This window comes from Anabas testudineus, chromosome 21 (assembly GCF_900324465.2).
Source record: "Anabas testudineus chromosome 21, fAnaTes1.2, whole genome shotgun sequence".
Taxonomy (NCBI): domain Eukaryota; kingdom Metazoa; phylum Chordata; class Actinopteri; order Anabantiformes; family Anabantidae; genus Anabas; species Anabas testudineus.
In genome coordinates, this window is record NC_046629.1 from 5900735 (window position 1) to 5920982 (window position 20248).

At 39.1% G+C, this 20248-nt stretch overlaps 2 protein-coding genes across 2 annotated transcripts; both read left to right on the forward strand.

Moving 5' to 3' along the window:
* The first annotated feature begins 161 nt into the window (after positions 1–161).
* Positions 162–14233, forward strand: cryl1 (crystallin, lambda 1). Its single transcript, XM_026377300.1, has 9 exons — positions 162–417; positions 1323–1430; positions 2525–2651; positions 4716–4877; positions 6008–6103; positions 6393–6491; positions 11647–11755; positions 13642–13748; positions 13842–14233. The coding sequence occupies exons 1-9, from the start codon at positions 377–379 to the stop codon at positions 13944–13946; spliced, it is 954 nt and encodes a 317-aa protein (XP_026233085.1). The 5' UTR covers positions 162–376; the 3' UTR covers positions 13947–14233.
* A 1057-nt stretch (positions 14234–15290) lies between these two features.
* Positions 15291–18396, forward strand: cx30.3 (connexin 30.3). Its single transcript, XM_026375779.1, has 2 exons — positions 15291–15413; positions 16066–18396. Exon 2 carries the CDS (start codon positions 16090–16092, stop codon positions 16897–16899), a length of 810 nt encoding a protein of 269 aa, XP_026231564.1. The 5' UTR covers positions 15291–15413; positions 16066–16089; the 3' UTR covers positions 16900–18396.
* Positions 18397–20248: the final 1852 nt, after the last annotated feature.

The following is a 20248-nucleotide window of genomic DNA, read 5'->3' on the forward strand; positions in this document are numbered from 1 at the left end:
TTAGCGGTTCAAGCTTCTGATTGGTTCTTTATCCGTCAATCATAATTTGGCGTTAATGCAATTGGTTGGAGCAGAGTTCAACCGTTGCTAGGATACGGGTGTAAGCTAACCGCTCGGTCCTTCACATTTTTAGCACAATTTCACTTTAGTTCACTCATAAATCAGCTAATTACAACAACAAGTTACTAAAAACAAACAATCAAGTATTTGTCGGCCGTGTGCAATGTACCTTATTTTCAGGGGAAGGAAATTCTGTGTTGGGGTCTTTGGACCGTCCAGGTTGCCGTACCAGTATTTAGCATCGTGACCGTCGGGGAGCGGTGCGACAGCTCTGTTAGAAATATTAAAACCTTTAAAGAACTCTTAAAACATTAAAATGAGCTCCTTAAACATGAAGATCATCACTGTAATCGGCAGGTGAGCAGCAAAATGTTATACAGTGACTAACAGGTTCGTCACCTGCTGTATGGAAGTCGTAAAATATGCAGTTACTCTCAAGTTACTGCTGTTTACTGAAGCGCTTTTGCAAAGTAAAGTTTCATGACGGTGATTCTGTTTGTTATGAATTAGTTTATGGTTTGCATTGTATAATTAAGCTGTAACTCACATCAACATGCAGGACTATTCTGTCTCTTTGCATGTGATAAGGTAATTTCCTGGCCTCTTGTACATTTATCACCATAGATTTACAATCGCGTTTTCAATTTTAAGTCTTTAATAAGCCTGACAAGCTAATGTATGTAGTAACCAGGCAGCAGGATTAACAATACTATAGAGTTTGGCTTGTGTAGGTTTACATTTTAACTAACTTTTACCCTCATTATTTCTACACACTCAGTTAACTCTGGCCTCTGACATGACCTGAAAAGTAAATATTAAACGTCACATCCATATGTTTACTGCAGATTTTAGAGAAACGCTTGTGTATTAACATGAGAAATTCTTCATATTATATACAGGACATTTGTTACCAGGAGATTAAACCACTTATATCTGATTTGTACTGCGAACTTAAAGGCTAGCAAGAGCACATCCAGTGGTGGGTTCAAGTGTAAAGACAGGACAGGAAAAGGAAAAGTTGGGTCAGCAGGTTTAAGCAACAACCACACAGAATGGTCAGTCAGAACATTATTAAACCTGTTAAAGTGCCATTTTACAAGAAATCTAACTGCTACAACATGCACGGTCTTTGTGTTGTGTGGCAAACCTCTAACCTGTCTCTAGTGACTTTGCATTTTTTATATATGATTGTCCCTGCACAGTGTCCATTAAAGTCTCTGCACAGTAAGTGAGGATCCTAACGTTTTGTTACTCCGTTTTAGTGGGCTGATAGGCCGTTCTTGGGCTATGGTGTTTGCCAGTGGAGGCTTCAGCGTGAGGATCTATGACAACCAACAAGGACAGGCTGCTAAGGCTATCAAAGAGATCAAGTGAGCCCTACTACACAAACCATCATATCACACATTGTAAATTAATGTAATATCCAAATCACTTTTCTGCGTTTGAGATGTACCTTCGTGTTTTCTTTGTGTGTCGTTGTGTGTAAATTAATTAAGTCCCTGCTCTAATGGGTCAAAATGTGCATCATGTGTTCAATGTATGTATTTTCTTACAAATAAAAAATGTCCATATTCATGAAAATTTAAGGTATTTCTGATTACAGAGAATGTTTGAAATGTACTACTGTACACCAAATACTGCTGTTTACTACTCCTAACTTGCTTTCCAGTACTCTCAGTCAAGGTCAATATTGCTGCATGACACGAAGGGTACATTAGCAACATGTACTGTATAAACCTTCCTCTGTGCACTTATGACTCACAAGGGCACTGTCCAAAAGAGTTGTGCTGACACACATGGACAGTGTATGATGTGTGGCTTCCAGTTACGATGCAGCACATGGATAAGCACATGTTTTGACCAGAAATATGTCACAGCTTGGTCATCGTTTGCTAAACATTAATGTGAAATGACTAAGAATGTTTTACAAATGTACTACATAAAATACAGCTTGAAAAGCGTTATTTTAAAGATTTTAAAGATTCACAACATACCTCAGGATTTAAACAATGTTTATTTTATTTATCCTGTAAAAAGCTGACAAGCATCAACTGGAACTACTCAACCTGCAGTAAATTCAGGCCATATGGACAGTAGAGGGTGTCATTGTACCAGACTTTAGTTTTCTGAGTTCCTGCAACAAAATGTGCAGCTTAAATGACATCTGCTAAATAATATCCACTACTGTGCTACTGTGAGTGGCAGCTAGTTAATTGTGGTTTGTATTTGGGTTGGAGGCTTGATAATGTTTAAACATTTACCCACAAACCAACTTTTCTTGAAAATCCACGGTAAAGATTTCTGGGTTAAACTCTCAGTCTGTGTACTTGCACTGTTAACCACTCACATATTTATATTTTGGTAATGATTTCTTAGACATTAAAAGAGTATCGTTAATGTCCCACAGGACATTAGAGAGTGTGTTTGGGTACGTGTTTAACTCTCACACTCTGTGTCGGCTCAGGAAGCAGATGGAGGAGCTGGAGGAAGCCGGCATGCTGAGAGGAGAGCTGACCAGCACACAGCAGCTTTCCCTGCTCAGCAGTTATGATGACCTGGCTCAGGCACTGGAGGGAGCCTTCTTTGTTCAGGTATTAGACAACCCACCTCCAGAGTACATGCAATTCTGTCTATTTGTCCCCCATACTGACTCCTCCTAAGTATCATATGCATTAAGTCCAATACCATAAATACAACTTTGTAATGATTAAAGTAAAATCACAAAAAATACACAGATTATCCTCAAGGTGGCAAAATATCACAGGCTAATTTGTGTCACTTATGACACAAATTAGGAACAAACCATGGAGAGATTATAAGAAAATAGGCCTGTGGATATAGACTGGGTCCGTCCCTTGTGTAAAATATTTAATGCTACGTCCTTTCCGCCAAACACGGACATAGCTACTACTGTAGTTCCCAAGAAACCAAGAGACCAAGAAAGTGTCTTGTTTGCCACCCTGACTGTGTAAAAGCAGACAATGGTGCTCTTCATCACACTGAGCACAGAGAGGCAGGTAGGGCCAGATAAATCAATACTCTCTACTGAGTTCATCCTAACAGGGAACAATAGAGTATTTATCAGAGACGGTGAATACCAGGAAGAAATATGCAGAGTTTTCCTGTAATGATAATCAGACACACATTTCCTGAGAGTAACACCACATTAGACACAAGTTTCAAGGGTTTTCTAGAAGAGTTTCCTCTGGTTAGATTAGTTACAATCTATTCTGACCTGCTCACTGTACAGGACTTTGGTTCAATTAGTTCTGTACAGTATACTGTCCATGCTACACTGTACACTCCTTAAAACTCCTGTGCAGTATATAGTGGCGTTATGACATGGCTATGTGGTAGCCCTGTGGAAAAGTTAGCTTGTCAGGGAGGGACCTTTATATCCAAATTGACTAAAGGTGGCGAAAACCTAACTTTAATTATGTGCATGGGACAGAAAATGTGGGATTGAGTGGCTCTTTAAAGGTGAAAAACTGAACTCTTCCTCTCTGAACGCTCGCTAACGAGTCTTCTCATAACGAGTGAGACTAAGTCAGCTGTTTGTCAGAGCATCTGGGAGAGAAAGGTCAAATACACAGAAAGTCAGTTTTTAACTTGTAGTGTTTGTTGTTGGGAGAAAAACTCTCTTATATACTCATAATTGTTGAAGTGAAGTATCATACTTTCGTCTGGTATGCTGCTTGCTCAGCTCGTCATTGCAGTTTTTCATCGTCGACATAGAAAAATGCAGCTAAACCTGCGGTGAATGGTTAAAATAGTTCAAAGCTAATTGTGTTTATGCAGCTTTAATTATCTGAACCTTTAAACATTTATATTCTTGAATGTTCTGGGAAATAGTTTGCCAGTGCCTAATAAGAATCTTTGTTGGTGAGTTGTGGATGAGAAGTAGAGAGTAAAATTATTATATACATTACAGACAAAAACATATTTTCTTACTCACATCAAGTATTGTTTATCTATATTGATAGTTTTGGTTTCATTTTACCAGGTGTTATGTTTCCGAGAAAGGTTTTGTAAATTTGGTAATACTGATTAACATCATATATGTACAATATATGGACTACATGAGACCCCAACTGGTCATATCTAGTTTTAAAATGTAGGAACAACTTGGCCTTCAACATTTTTGGCAGAGTAAAGGTCATAGGGCTTGTAGTGTGATGTGATGTGAAGTTACCCAAACAAGAAAGAGAAAATACCAGAGAACCTTAAGTGCATTCTCAGAAGACGATTGCAAATTGCAAAAATACTTTGCTGGTGCTTTGTCAGGATTTAATGATTTTGAAGATCCCTCAATGAACAGTGAGGAAGTGGTTTAGTGTTTAGATTTATTTAATTATTCTGTGATTTGTAAGATGATTAAGTTTGTTTATGATCTGAAAAGTGGGAGCAGGATACACTGTACTGTGTGTTATAAAGACTTGAGATAATTTTTGCTTACTCTGTTACATAAAATAAAATGAAGTGTGTGTGTGTGTGTGTGTGTGTGTGTGTGTTTGTGTGTGTGTGTGTGTGTGTGTGTGTGTGTGTGTGTGTGTGTGTGTGTGTGTGTGTGTGTGTGTGTGTGTGTGTGTGTGTGTGTGTGTACATTTCTGTGTGTTCACTCTCACCCTATGATAGTGTTATGATGTGTTTTTCAGGAGTGTGTATTTGAGCAGCTTGAGGTCAAGCAGAGTGTCTTCCAGGACATAGAGTGTCTTGTGGGGAAAGATGTCATCCTGAGCAGCTCCACCTCCTGTCTGGTGCCAAGCAGTGTCTTCTCCAAAGTCCAGAACAGGAGTCGCTGCCTTGTCTCCCATCCGGTTAGTGCTGCCATAGTACAATGTCGGTACCAGTGGCTAGTGTAACACCTAACCACCTACAAAGGAGATATGAAGCATCTTCTGACCATTTGTACAAAGAGACCTGTTCTTAAGTAGTACGAATGAGCAATTTTAAGAAACTTCAAATGTTCTTTTAGGTGTGAGTTCACAGGAGTTCCAGACCTGTTGTACGAGTCACAAACACATACGGTGCCTTTCTTCATTCAGGGGAAAACACAGTAGCTTGACCTGAGAATTATCGTGACTTAATCTTAATTAATTTAGATGAAATGGTAATCAGTTTAATTGAACATATACATTAAATATCAAACCTAATGCCAAATCAATATTCTGTTCACCTCATGATCATTATGCTTTATTAATTTATGATTTAGTATTTTTATTGACATGGACAGCACCCCTCCTCAATAAGATACTGTCAGAGTACTGTAGTAGTACTGTGATACTGTAGCTTTATGTAAGAATGAAAGTAGGAAACTTTGCAACATGTTGCTGCCTTAGCGTCTATTCAGAATCAGACTCTCTGCCATAAGGCGACAGTGTAACATCACGTACTGTAGCTGAAATATTCTCTTTTCTAATGTTTCAGTGACTGTCGCCCCCTTCACCTCCTCACATTTTAGTCTTGAAGGTCGTTGCTATAGAAATATGGTTTATTAGTGTCTAACTTCAGCAATTCCTTCTTTATTTCTGTCACAGTGCTGCTTTGCTCTAATGCCTGACGTATGTTCATCACCCACTTGCGTCACCGCAGTCACCTATTTTACGCCTAATCATTTTCTAGTTTTCCATGAAAACATACTGTACATGTTTTCAGCTGCGCTAATATAACCACTGATGATTAAGTTAATCTTAAACTGATAAACTTCTCTGGCCTCTGTACATCTACGTAGCTATCCCAATAAAAACATAATTTTCCAGCTACAGTAGTCATTTACAACATTAACAATGTTGACACTGTATTTCTGATCAGTTTGACAATCCAATCTGCCTTTCCTTCAAAAACAAGGGCATTTCTAAGTGACTCCCAACATTTGGGCAGTGGTGTATATTACATAATAATGTACAGTATCTACATACATGATGATTGGCTGTTCTGTCCTGCCCAGGTTAACCCACCGTACTATGTCAAACTGGTGGAGTTGGTGCCTCACCCAGAGACGACAACAGCTGTTGTAGACACCACCCATGCTCTAATGACTAAGGTAAAGATTCCATATTACACAATCCTACAAACAAACTATATGGAAGAGTTGCAGAAACGATTATGTATTCCAAGCTAGTCTCTAATCCTTACAAGTCTCTGCAAGCTGAATTTCATAATGTCGAAACAAAAGAAAAACAATGGTTTCCTGGAAAACAACCACTTTAAGTTGCTGGGTGTACTAATGTTGTCCTAATTCACTTCTTTTTTTTAAAGCTGCAGAACAGAAGTACAGAACGACTGTCTTGATGCATTATCATTGTTGACATGATCGATCTCTCTTGAGTCAGGTTGGCCAGGCCCCCATCCGCCTGAAGAAAGAGATTGATGGCTTTGCCCTCAACAGAGTCCAGTCAGCCATTATCGCAGAGTCCTGGAGGCTGGTCCAGGTCAGTGTATGGGTTGCCAGAATTAGACTGCTATACAAATAAAAAAATGCAGATAATACTTCACACATGGTATTTAGTCACCCTTAAAAGTTATACAGTTTTGTATTTGTCTTTAAATGTTTAATAATTCCTAAAACTGCAGAAGACACACACAAGTGTACAAGTGTATTTATCCGTGTTTATTTTTCTGGACAAGAGCTCCTCAGTCTCAGTGAAGCTTTGTGTGGCTGAGTGATGCTGCTGATGCTTTTGTAGAGGCAGAGAAGAGGAAGCTCCCTGTCAGCTCACCTCTGCTACAGTATAATCTGTGCGTCTCTGTCCAAGAAGCTACAGAATGAGGGAAAGTGATCTTTAGCCCCTGCTGACAGGCACCATTATATAATCACTCACAGAAGTCATGGTTAGAATGATAATACGGATGATGATTGTTATCAGAACTGATCTTGCATCAAGAATGCCGCTTCATTGTGATTCACACGGACATCAGAATGATCATCTAATTACATAAAAAGTCAGCAAATATTTCAGGAGAAGATTTATAAGTCACTTATCTATTGTAATACTTGTATTTGTTGCTGTTTTTATCAACAACCCTTTTAAAGGGTTTTTAAATCTCAGTTGAATAAAATCTAATCACTGTAGATGAAAATCTCATGGCATGAACAGAAAAGTTGACAAATTACAGAATCACTATAGAATCCATGTTATTATGAGAATAAAGCTACAAGATTCAGAATCTAAAAATATGTATTTTCACTGCATTCCTCTCCAGTATAAACATAAATAAAATAAAGTAAACTCTGCATTTGTAAAATTACTGGCAGGAAGAGACATACATTTTAAATTCTGCATAAATATTTTTTTCCTCCATTTTCTAGTGATACAAAGAAATAATTATAAACAACCCTAGGAGGTTTTTACCTTTTGTTTTTTTTACAGCTAAGCTACAGCTCAGTTTTCCAAATGCAAAGTGGAAGACTCGAAGCTTAATGTAAGACCCTAACTGACCTTTTTGGCATCAGACTAGGCAACGTGTTTGGCATGAACCAAACACTGGACATTATCACAATTACACAGTCATCTGCTGCTTTCTGCAGCAGACTCTGGAAGGCATGTGAAGGTAAATGGGTAAAGGATTGAACAGCTACCATGCAACCTGACAGAGCTTGAGCAGTCTTGCAAGGGAGAATAGGGGGAAAATGGCTGTGTCCAGATGTGCAAAGCTGATTGAGGCCTATCCACCCAGACTAAATGCTATAATCGCTGCAGAAGGCGCATGTACTAAATACTAGTTCTTAATATGGACTATAAGGCCTGTATCTGTTTCAACCTTCCCCGCTGAGTAAATGCTTACATTATTTAAATACATCACGCCAGTTTGTAACGCTGACTTTCTGCTGTTTATTTGTAGTCTCTAAACCAAGTCCATGGAGCATCTGGAAGGACAAATAATATTTAGCCAGAGCCAGAAGACATTATACATGTATTTCCAGCATTGCCTATGATTATTACACTGATCCCTACGAGTAAAATAGTCACAGTTCCCCCTGTAAAGACAAATCTATCATCCAAACATAAAACTTGTTCAAATAATCATTAAGATTGCCAGTGTTGGTGGTGGATATCTGACTGACTGATAGGAGCAAATCAGCCAAACACAAAAACTCCTTTGTGCTGATTGTTGGCTAGATTACACGATAATTAAAGTTGTAATGGATTAGCTCTACCCTCTGCAGGGACAAATTACTACTGTTGGTAGAACAACTCTCGTTTATCATCCCAGGTCTGTCACACACAGGCAATAATAACCCTAAAGAGGGATGTAGATCAGTGACACACTCTGGCTCTTGATTCTGTGTCTTTTCTCTGTTGGAGATGATAAAAAAGAGCAGACTTAGTGTACTTCTATGTTACACTGGTGGTCATCTGTTGCTCCATTAAGATGTTGTTTTGAATTTTGTATAAAAACAAAAACACTGTCCTAAGATTAATAGGACAGGCGAGGTACACCCTGCACAGGTCACCAGTCTATCACAGGGCTGACAGACAGACAAACAGAGTCCAGAGCAAATGTCTCTAGTGTCATATATATCTGTTAGAAGGCCTTTTAAAAGGCCTCATTGAGAAATCATTTATAATTTATAATATTTCTTAATTTGAGATATATACCAATGGCTACAGTAAATTTCCTTTCTTGGGATATTTAAATACCACTAAACACTCACTCTGCAATGAATGTTTTTAGGATGACATGTTGCTAAAGGATCTGACTTCAGCCCCACAATTATGAAACCTAATAGTAATATTAATAGCAATTATGGTTGTTCTTGTAGTGTTTGCAGCTTTAAAGTTGAGTGATAACAAGAATACTCTGTGAGACCTCAGACTTTTAAATTGAGTCTATTTTCATAACTAATAGCTGAATTTGCAAATTGCAATGACTTGCAGCAAAGATCCTTTCACAGTCTGGATTTCTGAAGATGTTTTGGAATTTATCCTCAAGTGATCCTGGATTCTTTGTTTCAAGAGGAGCGTTGTGGTTCACTCAAGAGCCAAGTGGGCCTGCAGTCAGGTAAAGCTCTTATTAGAGAATAACACCAGTCACTGACACTAACAGTTGACTGGACTTAAGCTTCTGGGAATTAAAGCCTTCAGTGTAATTCAAGGAAATGAAGCCCTCCTCCCCTTGACTCTGTGCAGTATGTAAAATAACATCAATGCATCCATCATGTGATATTTGTGTCTTCACGCTGGCCCGTGAAGGCACAGACTCATATCTACATGACATTCCATATCATCTGTGGATCACTCACTTGTGAGGTTCCAGTAGAGAAGAATTAACCCAGAGGGCACCCTTAGGTCCTAGCTGACAAAAATGCCACGCTGGTGTTAAGTGTCAGACTCTCAGCTGCATCGTAGAACATGGCCTGACCATATTAGACTTTTGGCTGTATAGAAGTTAAAATAAGGCTTAAAACCGTAAAACCACATGCTCACAAATACAATCAGTTTTCCAAATAATTTATTGACATTTGGGTTTTTGGTGGGTTTTTTTTTGTTTTTTCTATTACCTCTAATGTTAGCCATTTTGTTTACAACTCACCTCACATGTGGGATGTGAACCGCATCTGTAAACACGTTTACATCCTTTACTACTGAATTATACATTAAAAAAAAGCTTGTCAGGCACCAGTAAGGTCCTCTCCATAACAGAAAATATTTAGGTTGACATTCAAGTCAATCCATCACTCAGAATTGTTAAAAAAGCTAAGATAGTCTGGATTGTGCCTGCAGCTTAACAGATGTTTGAGTTTTAGTTTGAATTAATCAATGTTTGTTACTATATGTGTGAAAATGTAGGATTATTACGTAGGATTTTGGAGTGTTTCCAACCTGACTTCACTATAAAGTTCATGGAAAGGAAGAAAATATTGTACTTTTACTTTGCTAAGTTTATTTTACAGTCTTAGTTACTGGTTTGTTTGTTTTCTTAATATAAAATATAATCCACTAATAAGTTCTGATGTGTTATTATGAATTAACCACCTGTCAGTACAAATCCATAAAACACATTATCTTCTTAGTGGAGAAGTTGCACTTCTTTTGGGGCATGTGCTTTAGTATCTAGAGTAAAGAATTTAAAGTACTTGTAGTGTAGTGTTGCTTTAGGCAAGTACTTGCACCTGACTAGTACCTGGAGCACAGCTGTTTTAAACCATGATCAAAAATAATTAACAAACATGTCACACAGGAATGATGTGTGTTTGTCACAACCTTGTCAAAGTTGAATAGCTGGTAAATCCTGAGTTGTTGGTCTTTGCTCAGAATTTGGATCGATCACCTTTCTCTTGTCAGGTCATGTGTTTCTTCTTTCTTGTCCCTGCTGAAGGAAGAGATGAGCTGTGAAAGTTAAAATATGTGAACAAAATGTACCACTTGACCCCGAGCTTCACCCTGTGACACAATGAAGTGATTTAAACTGTGGCTGGAAAAGAGCACCAGTGACAGGTTCTCTCTAGTACAAAGTCCAAGACTTGTTTCCAGTGTGCTCTTTAAAGAAAAACTGCATTGATGCATCAGTGATCTCACACAAGCACCAGATTTGAATAGTGATAAAATGCACAGTACTGGCGAGTCATACACACGTTCTCTCAACACAGTATTTAATATGAGGTGTTAACTTGTTCCAGTTTCTTGCACCTTATCATCCAAAGTCCATCCTCCAGGAAGAAAATTGGCAACTCTACATCTGATCTGATGAGCATTAGCTTTTCCAACCTGCAAAAGTGGTCTAGCATGGGTCCTGATGTTACAGATCTTAAGAACAACACTTGGTTGTACTTGTGTGAGCTGTTTAACATGCTTCCTGCCAAGTATCTTGAAAAACTCTGTCCTTGTAAGCATCACTTTCAATTCAACCCTATGTAATCCAGAAAAGGACAAACATCAAGAATGACCAGAGGTTCAGCTCTGGCCTTATGATCCTTCTTACATAACAGCGACCCGTCCTTACCCCTGCAAACACACAAACACACAGAAAATGGTCCCCGAGTCAGAGCCAGTGTTGGAAAGCAGAGTGGCTGAGAAAGCAGCTCTTTACCCCAGTGATTACAGTAGAGAAAAGACCCCACCTACCATCCTGTTTTACTCAGATAACGGGCCTGTTGTTGGACGCCGGGCCCAAACAAAGACGACCCTGTCCCTTCCCTCTTGCTCACCCTACTGTATCCAAGCTTTGATTTCCTCTACGGTCGGCCAACAGGTATCTCTAACCCAGAGATACCTGAACCACTCCCTCTGTCTCTCCTTCCTTCCATCCCTCCATCCTCAGCTCCACTCCTCCCTGTACTGCCTACATAATCCTGAGGCTGATTTGGCTGATTAGGCAAACTCGATATGTTGGGAGTAGCCTGATGGGATCAAAGGGAATTTGGTTGGTCCAAAAACACCTGAAGGTAAAAATACATGACTTTGTTAAAATGGCAGGTAAAATATGTTCTTACATCTTTCACGGAGCAGTTTCGTGTTTGTTGGGGATGGTTCAGAGTTTAGACCGTACTGGCTGTGTTTCTAAGCTGACCTTTCTTAATAATTCAGGTCATATGAGTGAAAGTGGCTGCTTCTAACTCTTTGTTTTACTCTTTTACTCCATCAGGATGGTATTATCTCAGTTAAGGACGTTGACCTTGTGATGTCAGAGGGACTAGGAATGCGTTACGCCTTCATTGGACCCATGGAAACGATGCACCTCAATGCACCTGAAGGTAATGTTCCTTCTTTGGACCATAAACAGCAGACCAACAAACGTATTTAATCTCTTGTTTTGAGCATTTTTTACATCATTTGTGTGACTGTGAAGAAATATTGACAATATTTGGGTCCCACGTGTAGAGACACGATGCACAGTTAAAGGGACAGTCTGACAATTTTACACTGGACTTGATTCCTGTTAATGGTGGTAATTAGAAATGAAGCTGTGAATTCAGTCCCATTTTAATACACTAACATGTGTATATCCAACATTACATACAAAAAACATGGATTTTTTGAAGTTATATTAGGTTTTAGACAACATTAGTGTTATTGACAGTCTACAACAACAGCTTTTTAAATAAATACAAATTCAGGAGTAGCAGTTCTAAGGTAGTAAAACATTAGTACACTATACAACAAGTATTTAACATGGATAAACCTGCTGGTATATTTATATGCAGCATATGTAGGGGTATATAGGGAACATTTTCATATTTTTACTGTAATGTCTTTTCTGGGAAGGGAGTATTTAATGAAAAAGAATGAGAGGATTAATGCTTAAAATATGTGGAATAAGTAATGTAATAGATAGCTAGATGTGATTTATATTGTAAAAAGTATAGGATTTATTCAATTAATTAGCAACTTAATTACCTGACTCACAAGCCTGTATATTTTCAATAAAATAAGAATCATATATAAGTATATTAAATGTCTTGTGTAAACATATGCAGTCATAAATGTTGTTATAACTTTAAAAATATTCAGACCTTTACTTCTTGGCTTTGTAGAAGCCTCTTTGGCAGCAGTGAAGTAAAAACTAAACTCTTTGTGAAAGAACTGTTTTTAAAAAGCTGTCACAAAACAAAAATACACCTCAGCACAACATACATGCACTAATGTACTGACTGCAGCAGACCGTGGTGTTGTTCCTGTATGTGCAGGAGAGTGAAACCTCAGGGAGATGGAGAATATCAAAAGGGAGTGTGAAACCCACAGAGTAACTCTGACTATACGCACACACAGGGAAAAAAAAGGACGCTCTAGCTGAACAAAGCAGTCTTTTGATGGGCAGCAATGAATGCACTCTCTCACACCAGTAATCTAAAACTCACAGGGCCCACATCACGGCCCTCAAACCAGGTGCCAAATCTACCTGTAGTTACAGCACTGAAGCTTTCTGCTGATTTCTTTTTAGTTCAGGAAACAGTGGTAAGATAATGTTCTCACAAAGATTGCTTAGACCTTCTGCTGTTGTGACTTCCCATCCTTAAATCATTCCAATCAGATACCGGAGCACTCAGTCTCTCTGTCTCCACCTTCTCTTTCTGCTCTTCCAGAAGGTTTTGGCTTTTGCACAGGTACCTGTGCAGGAGGGCATTAGCCTTTAAATAAATAATGCACTTCTCTACTTCTTGGATTCTAATTTAATTTCACTTAATTGCTTTTCATTTTATTATTACATAACAAACAAGAATGTGTTCATCTTTGTATTTCGAGCTCTGTTTCCCATTTGGCTCCTAATACAGTGCAGAGGTTCCTCTACTCATCACAGAATAAAACACTGTTCAAAATTTGTACCACAGACCTGCATGATGTTGTTTCTTATCCCACACACGTCTGTGTTTGGTTGCGGGTAGGTGGCACTTGTCACACTGCACAGCGAGGCCAATTAATTTGTTTCTGTGGTTCACTGAAGCTCAACAGATGGATACGAGATGAAAGTTCAGCTTCTGTTCTGTTTAATCGAGATACATTAAACCTTTTGTATCAGGTGTCCAACACTCAGTGACGTCCCCAAATTATTAGTTTCTTCTTTTGATGTCAGACTTTTACTGCAGCTGGGATATTTTCACCCCATTGCCTGACCCCCCTCTGATCAGCTGTTGTCCCACAGGTTTGGGGGATTATATGAAACGTTATGGAGAAGGCGTAACAAGGGTCCTCAACTCCTTCGGACCTGTACCAGACTTCTTCAGCAAGGGAGCCAAGAGCATTATTAATGTAAGTGTGAGTGTAGATTAGCAGGAAAAAAAATATGATTAAAAGCCTTTAATCATTAGGGCGCATGACGCTTTCCTTCCCTGCTGTTCTCAGGAGATGTGTGAGCTGATTCCCAGCGATCCGCAGCATCTGTCGGCCAGACGGGAGAGGAGAGACCAGCTCCTCATGGGTCTAGCCAAGCTGAAGAAGGACCACTAGGATCAGCATGGGGGCACAAACTCAAGAAAACTTTTCATTATGACTGATTATTAAATAAAGACACATACTGTAAGTGAAGAACATCTGATTTTATTTGACATAAAATGTAAGATTAATTATAAGAATTACATCTTTGGACATGACTTGACTTGTGTGTCTTTTCATAGATATTTTAGAAATGAACATTACAACTGTGGACGACTGTTCAATTTATTCCATGTCAAACATTTCTATGAATCTGAAAACTGTGAAATGATCATTTGATTAATGAAAACAATGAAATCATACATTTCTATTTTCTTGACTAATTACTTCTGTACACTGAGTCTTTTCTGTTTCCTCCAGCAAAACAAATGAATGATGTCCAGTGCATTAAATGGTTACTGGTGAGTCCCTGAATCCCAGCAAACAGTGAATGGAAACATCACGAGTGCTGTTTAGGGTGAACGTTCTACTCATGATGTAAAATTTAATTTAACACTGATATCAGGCCAGAGTGACCATCACATGACCGTACTGCAGGATATGCAACTATGAAATGTGATAAAACGTTATACAGCAAACAGTGTAGCGTGTTTATTAGATGTAATGTTTGTAAGCCATAAAAATAAGTCATTCCGAGCATACTGTACATGTACTATTGCAGTTTTGTAGCCACTATTGATTAATGTGTATGTTTTGAAAGCATCATGTTGTTGTGTTGTTCTTAATATATCATTCATGGAGGATTATTGAACAAGCCTCTGTCTGGATTTTTATCATTTCTTGTTTGAAAGTCAATAAAACATTATAAAGTTATAAAGACGCCATTGTTTTAGTTTAAGTGCTGTGACGTTGATTTTGTATATTTTTCTTTTAGGTGTTGTGTGTGTGAAGTAATTAACTCAGAAAACCTCAGAATAAATTACTATTAATTGATTTTATATTATAATACTGACCAACAACTGTTTCATAATAATTTTATCTATGTAGTATCTGTATTCCTTCATCTTCATCTTTTTTTTTTGTCTGATCAACTATGAAAAGAAAACTGGGAGGAAATATTGACATTGGAGAAACAGCTCACTGAATTTTATTGGGGAGATAATTAAACTGATAAAGGCTGGAGGTCAACGTGGGGTCTAACAACACATCTGTGCCATATTCCGACCATGTTACCAATTATAAACCTGTCATCATGTCCAAAAAATAAAGTGTTGAGAGTTAATTCTAGCACTGAAGAGTTTTTCCTCCGTGGGTGCCTGCTGACCCCACCCTGGGCCTGGTTCCTCCCCTCCACCGCGTCTGCAGGAGGGCGGATAAAAACCCGATGACGGCGGCTCAGGTGCGTCTCAGACGCGACTCAAAGACTTGAGTCCAACAACTTTTTAAAGCGGGGGGAAAAGTTTCCTCAACCCTCAAACTGTGAAGGATTAATAGATCTTCTCCTTCTTGGAAACTATTTTTGGAGAAGCTCCACAGAGACAGGTGAGTGAGTCCGGTGAGATTTGAACTCTTTGTGTAAAATACAGTAAATGATGATAAACCACTACCTGTGGGGCCTTTAGCGCACGAAATGAGCATCAAAATATTTAATAAAAAAAAGGAAATAAATAAAGATTTGCTAATTTCTTGAAGTAAAAAGTCCAAATTAAATGAGCCACACGCAAAAAAGTGACTCAAATGATCTTTTATTGCTCATATTCACATCTTGTAGGATGTAGTTTGTTTGTTGATATATAAAAATAAAATAAATATCTTTTAGACACAGCAAAGTGCTAAGAATGAATTATTATTGTTATTGTACTGTAGATTACAATAGGTTAGCAGTGCATTTAATTAATCATCCTGCAGGTACCTGGAGTAGGTGGAAGACCCCCCCCTCCCCTTTTATTGTCACCATGTTGCCTGCTTCATTATCTGGTTTCTACAAATGAATTCTTTCAGTAAGCCACAGGACACATATAGTCCTGACTTGACCTGGTCCTCCTGTGTCATGTTATCTTATTATAAAACTTAAAATATCAAACTGAGAACGAGCTACAGGTCAACAACAGGTACAACTCTGTAGCTACAGGTAGTTCAGAGATTACTGAAGAAAAGCTCTGTCATCCTTTGTGTTGTTTCCTGTGGTCTACAGGTCACCTGAGTCCACTTCACCACCATGAGCTGGGGAGCGCTCTATGCCCAGCTGGGCGGCGTCAACAAACACTCCACCAGTCTAGGAAAGATCTGGCTTTCCGTCCTTTTCATCTTCCGCATCACTATCCTGGTTCTGGCCGCTGAGAGCGTCTGGGGGGATGAGCAGTCGGACTTCACCTGCAACACGCAGCAACCCGGCTGCAAAAACGTCTGCTACGACCACTTCTTCCCCGTGTCGCACATCCGACTGTGGTGCCTGCAGCTGATCTTTGTCTCCACACCAGCCCTGTTGGTGGCCATGCATGTCGCCTACAGGAAACGTGGGGATAAGAGGACCATGCTGGCCTCCAACGGCACAGAGAAGATGACAGACACTGACCTGGAGACACTGAAGAAGAGGCGTCTGCCGATCACGGGCCCACTGTGGTGGACCTACACCTGCAGCTTGTTCTTCCGGCTCATCTTCGAGGGTGGGTTCATGTACGCTCTATACTTTGTCTACGACGGCTTCCAGATGCCCCGGCTAGTGAAGTGTGAGCAGTGGCCTTGCCCCAACAAGGTGGACTGCTTTATCTCCAGGCCAACAGAGAAGACGGTCTTCACCATCTTCATGGTGGCCTCATCGGCCATCTGCATGGTGCTGAACGTGGCCGAGCTGTGCTATCTCATCGCCAAGGCGCTCATGAGGTGCTCGGCCAGATCAAACAGGGGGAGACACCATTACACCCACACAGACGGAGTGACGCGGGATAGTGCCCTCCTGCAGAACAAGAAGAACGAGCTGCTGCTGTCCTGCTCCACAGATTCATCCAGCAACAAGACCATGTGTTGAGGAGCAGCCATCGATAGTGGAGTGAAAGAGAAGGAGGGAAGCAGGAACTGTGAATCCAGCTGCTGGTAGTAGATGGTCATAGTTTGGAAATCAGCCTCTAAATATGAGCATCTACCAGAAATGTCTCAAGAGAAGATGAAGCTGATGTTGGGACTGATGGAAGTCACTGTATAATATGCATATTTGCTCTCTATTGTTACAAATGGCCTCAAATTAGCCACTACAGGAGTCACATGTTCATAGACAGTCGTATGTTTGCATCTGTGTCACCTTCATTTTCATTCACTGGATGGTTTGTAGTGTTTGATGATGAGTCTACACTGACATCTAATGGTGGCAGTGATTTTCAGCGCAGCCTGAATCATTTAGTTAGTGTTTAAATAGAAGCAAAAAGAACTAATAAACTGAATTTGAAGCAGGAGCTAACGTCTGATTTTAAATGTGGTTGATTGAAATACAAGTTTTGGTGTCATTGATAAAAGCAGATGAGTTTTTTTAATCCTACTGTGTTGAATCAAGTCACTGTAGCAGGAAGATCAATTAGAAAATTTATAGTTAATCTACTTTTTGTAAATATTTCTACACTTTTTCACGTCTTTGTGTTCGTAACTACTGAGAAATGTGTTGCACAGGAAAACGCTGATAAGCATTTCCTCTTTGCCCTTTGTGCCTGAACTGATTCACACGGCATGCCAGGTGCTAAATATATGAAATGTTTGAATTGCATGAGATGTTTTTTAGTTGGACAAGTGCTAGAAACCTCCTCAACAGATCATACTGCACAAATAAATATGAATCACTCACCACACATTATATCTTACATGACAGAAATATTACCTACATTATATTTCCTGTTCCTGTCAAGATGTCTGAACTTGTAGGAACAAAGACAAATACTGATCAGTGAATATTTGTTTTGCCTCCTGATGACGCTGTTGCCCGAAGCAGGATCCTCAGGTTGCAGAGGCAACTTCTAAAACCACACGGTTGCTCCTAAATGATGTATTTTGTTGTCATTGCTAAATATTCCTGTGTTATTTGGAGCCTGTTGTTGCAGCGTGTACTGACCCCAGCCGGCTGTATCCGCTTTCAGCATGCGCCTTATTTTAGCCACCTCTTAATTTGAGGTGAAAATGTCTTTGTCCTTCATCCATCCCGGAATAGCTGAGTTGAATTAGTTACCTTTAACCCATTGATTATAAAAAATTAAATCTAAATGATGTTGACTTTACTGGTGCAGCATTAAGTGTAATTTCAGTTTTAAACATATCCAAGAAAACTCTTGAAGGTTTTTTCATTTGCAAAAACAAAATCTGTGATACAAAAAAGTTATGTCTGCACTGCATTGACCTTTGACCTCTCCCGATTTTGACCTTTTCAAGTGTAATGGACACTGTTTTTAAGATCAAGTCCCTTCCTAACATTTTTCTTTCCAGATTTCATCCACGGTCCAGGTCTGAGCTCTGTTTCTAACAATGAACAACTTATTAATAGACAAACAGGAAATGAACTTCAACCTTTGTGATTGTGTTTTTGTTCAACTTGAAGTTTTGATTTATTTTCATAAATCAGTTCAATCTAAACGGTGTGTTTTGTTGTTTTATTTGCAGTTTCCTCACATACTGACACAGACCTCTGTAGCTGCCCATTGGGAACATTTTTGGGAAATATTTTTATTTTTATATTTTATTTTATTTTACGTTTGATGCCCTAAAGGTTTCATCTGTCCAGTGAACTCTGTTTTATGTATAACTGCTGCTTTTAATCATCAGATATCAGAGAGAGTGTTTATAATGACCTGTGGCCTTTTAATTGTGTTTTCCTATTCAAATATTGGAGCAGTTGCTGTTTTTTTAAATTGCAAATTGTCTGCTGCTGGAGTTTTACGACCTATACTGAACTTTTTCCAAGTGGTTTTACTTTGGAAAGGTTCAGAACATGTTGGCAGGGGCGTGGTGTGAGTCCGGACAGGCTGATGACTCTGTGGATTCACTCATGCATGGCCTCACAATGTGACAGTCCAGACATGGCTGGGAACGGGAGGCAGCTCCGTGTGACCGAGCCCCATCTTCGACTCCAATCCGCCTCCAAAAACTAACAACAGCGGGAAAACGTGTCCTTACGCAAGTTAACGGGCCCGGGACACACACACACACACACACACACACACACACACGCAGTCTGTGCACGAATGAGTTAGTGCTGCAGCATTTTAAAAGTTTGTTGAGCTGTCAGAGAGGAGGCAGGACGCGGCTTCGGGATCAGGGAGAGACGCGTCGCTGCAGCTGCGGGAGCTCCACACACTCTTCAGTGCGCTCTGGTGATGGCACCACTGGTGGCAGATGGATTTGCTTTTTGTATTTAAGTATGACATCTCCGGTCTAAAGGTATAGCAGATACATACTGCTGTGAACATTTGTACTGTGTTTAAACATGAGTAAAGGAAACCCAGGTTATGATATCAGGTAATTAAGAGTTGCATCAGTTTTACTAAACGTTTTGGACAAAAGCCTGACAAAGCTTGTGGCATTTAAAAGGAGTCTGGCACACTCTGCATTGTCAGTCCGGCAGCTGGGGCTTTGTATTTGAACCTGGCTTGTCTGTTACATTCAGCACCATGCCACATAACTGCATGCCACAAATACTGAAAAGAAATGTATCATGTAAGTTGGCCACTTGTAATTAAGTCACAAGATCATGTCACAGTGCAGCTTCTGAGTCTCTGGGTTTCACTGGTGCAGTGTCACAAAAATCCCCAATAGTCACAACAGGTATTTTAAATGCAAGAGTTTGGGATTTTGAAAACACGCACACGTCTGTTTTTTAACATTACACTGACTATTTCTCTAAAAAGTATATTGACTATTGTTTGACTAATGTTTTTATCTTCCAGGTGTCATACATATTGTGAACCCTAGTCGATGGATTTATTACCTTTGATACAAGAACATTTTAGTAAGTTTCTCCTTTGCATTATTTGTGTTGTTTTAAAGGTTTTTGTGTGTAACATCGTCTGCTCATTTATCATGTATGTCCAAATCTGTATCTATCTATCTATCTATCTATCTATCTATCTATCTATCTATCTATCTATCTATATATGTATGTGTGTGTATATATATATATATATATATATATATATATATATATATATATATATATGTAGTGTAGCTTTAAAAGTCTGTTTAAATATATATGGACATGAACATAGACTGACTGTGTGATCAAATAACAAACTTTAATGAAAAACACTTTATTTAAAACGCTATCCTCTGGTTTCAGCTTATAAAATGAGTGGAAATTGGAATTTGGACCATTGACTGAACACAACAAGCCATTTTCATACATG

Excerpts from the sequence above, each read along its gene's own strand:
- cryl1 (XM_026377300.1), top strand. The coding sequence starts at position 377 with ATGAGCTCCTTAAACATGAAGATCATCACTGTAATCGGCAG. Across the intron at positions 2,652-4,715 it reads AGGGAGCCTTCTTTGTTCAG|GAGTGTGTATTTGAGCAGCT; the intron begins GTATTAGACAAC and ends TGTGTTTTTCAG. Across the intron at positions 13,749-13,841 it reads GAGCCAAGAGCATTATTAAT|GAGATGTGTGAGCTGATTCC; the intron begins GTAAGTGTGAGT and ends TGCTGTTCTCAG.
- cx30.3 (XM_026375779.1), top strand. The coding sequence starts at position 16,090 with ATGAGCTGGGGAGCGCTCTATGCCCAGCTGGGCGGCGTCAACAAACAC.